General features: G+C 39.4%; 1 protein-coding gene across 1 annotated transcript; it reads left to right on the forward strand.

Moving 5' to 3' along the window:
- The first annotated feature begins 972 nt into the window (after positions 1-972).
- LOC118659715 (pterin-4-alpha-carbinolamine dehydratase 2-like) lies at positions 973-1,272 on the forward strand. Its single transcript, XM_036315994.1, has one exon. The coding sequence runs from the start codon at positions 976-978 to the stop codon at positions 1,270-1,272; it is 297 nt and encodes a 98-aa protein (XP_036171887.1). The 5' UTR covers positions 973-975.
- The last annotated feature ends 233 nt before the right edge of the window (positions 1,273-1,505 follow it).

A 1,505-nucleotide genomic window follows, 5' to 3' on the forward strand; every position in this document is an offset into this window, starting at 1 on the left:
AAGCATTTTTCCACCCCTGTTTCTTGTTTGCAGGTTTATTCTTTGATTCCCAATAAAAGCTTTGGGGCATTATCTCATTGTAGTTTTGATTTACATTTCCCTAACAGCTAGTGAAGTTGAACATCTTTACATATATCTGTTGGCCATTTGTATGTCTTCTTGTGAGAAGTGTCTGTTCAGGTCCTCTGCCCATTTTTTCATTGGGTTGTTTATTCGGTGTTGATCTGTATGTGTTTTAAATATAATTTGGATATCAACCCCTTGTCAGAGCTGTTGTTTGCAAATATCTCTCATTCAATTAGTTGCCTTTGTTAAAATTTTATTTTATTTTATATTTTCCATCATTATTTATCCCCTCTGTGCCCTCTTTCACCTCCAAACAGTCGCCTTCCCCTTGCAATCACAACATGGTTGTCCAAGTTCATGAGTTCTCTCTCTCTCTTTTTTTTTTTCTCAATTCCTCTTGTTGTTTCTTTCTTTTTCGCAATCCTTGTAGTTTTATTGTGCTGTGCAGAAGCTTTTTAACTTGATATAGTTTCATTCATTTATTTATTTTTTCTTTACTTCTCTTAGAATGATTATTATCAATACGATAGGTAATAACAAGGGTTGGAGAGGTTGCAGATAAAAAAGAACCTTCATTCATGGCTGGCGGGAAAAGAAACTGGTACAGCACTATGGAAAGCAGTAGTGGTTACTCCAAAAATTAAGAGTAGAGTTACCATATGACACAGCAATCCCTCTTTTAGGTATCCAACTGAAAAACTTGAAAACATATATTGGCAAAGATATGTGCATTCTTGTGTTCATTACAATATTGTCCACGATGGCCAAGGAATGGAGTTAACCAAAGTGTCCTTCAGTAGATGATTGGATAAAGACGATGTGGTACTTACATACAAGGGGATGCTACTCAGCCATAAAAAAAGATGAGGTTGTTGGGGGCGCGGTGAGTTGGAACCGCACCTCGCGGCCATGTCAGCAGATGCTCACGTGTTGACAACAGAGGAGAGGAATCAAGTTATACTCGACCTTAAAGCAGCAGGATGGTCAGATTTAAGAGAGAGAGATGCAATCTTCAAAATTTTTAACCAAGCCTTTGGCTTTATGTCCCGAGTTGCTCTACAAGCAGAGAAGATGAATCCTCACCCAGAATGGTTCAATGCCTACAACAAGGTCCAGATAACTCTCACCTCGCAGGACTGTGGTCAGCTGACCAAAAGAGATGTGAAACTGGCCAACTTTATTGAAAAAGCAGCTGCTGCTTTGTGATTTCTTTCAAAATCCATGTAAAATCTTTTTTTTATATATTTTATTGATTTTTTACAGAGAGGAAGGGAGAGAGATAGAGAGTTAGAAACATTGATGAGAGAGAAACATCGATCAGCCGCCTTCTGCACATCTCCTACTGGGGATGTGCCCGCAACCAAGGTACATGCCCTTGACCGGAATCAAACCTGGGACCTTTCAGTCCGCAGGCCGATGCTCTATCCACTGAGCCAAAC

This window comes from Myotis myotis, unplaced genomic scaffold (genome assembly GCF_014108235.1).
Source record: "Myotis myotis isolate mMyoMyo1 unplaced genomic scaffold, mMyoMyo1.p scaffold_m19_p_7, whole genome shotgun sequence".
NCBI classification, from domain to species: Eukaryota; Metazoa; Chordata; class Mammalia; order Chiroptera; family Vespertilionidae; genus Myotis; species Myotis myotis.

What these genes read in the sequence shown, in the direction of transcription:
- LOC118659715 (XM_036315994.1), top strand. Translation starts at nt 976, where the DNA reads ATGTCAGCAGATGCTCACGTGTTGACAACAGAGGAGAGGAATCAAGTT.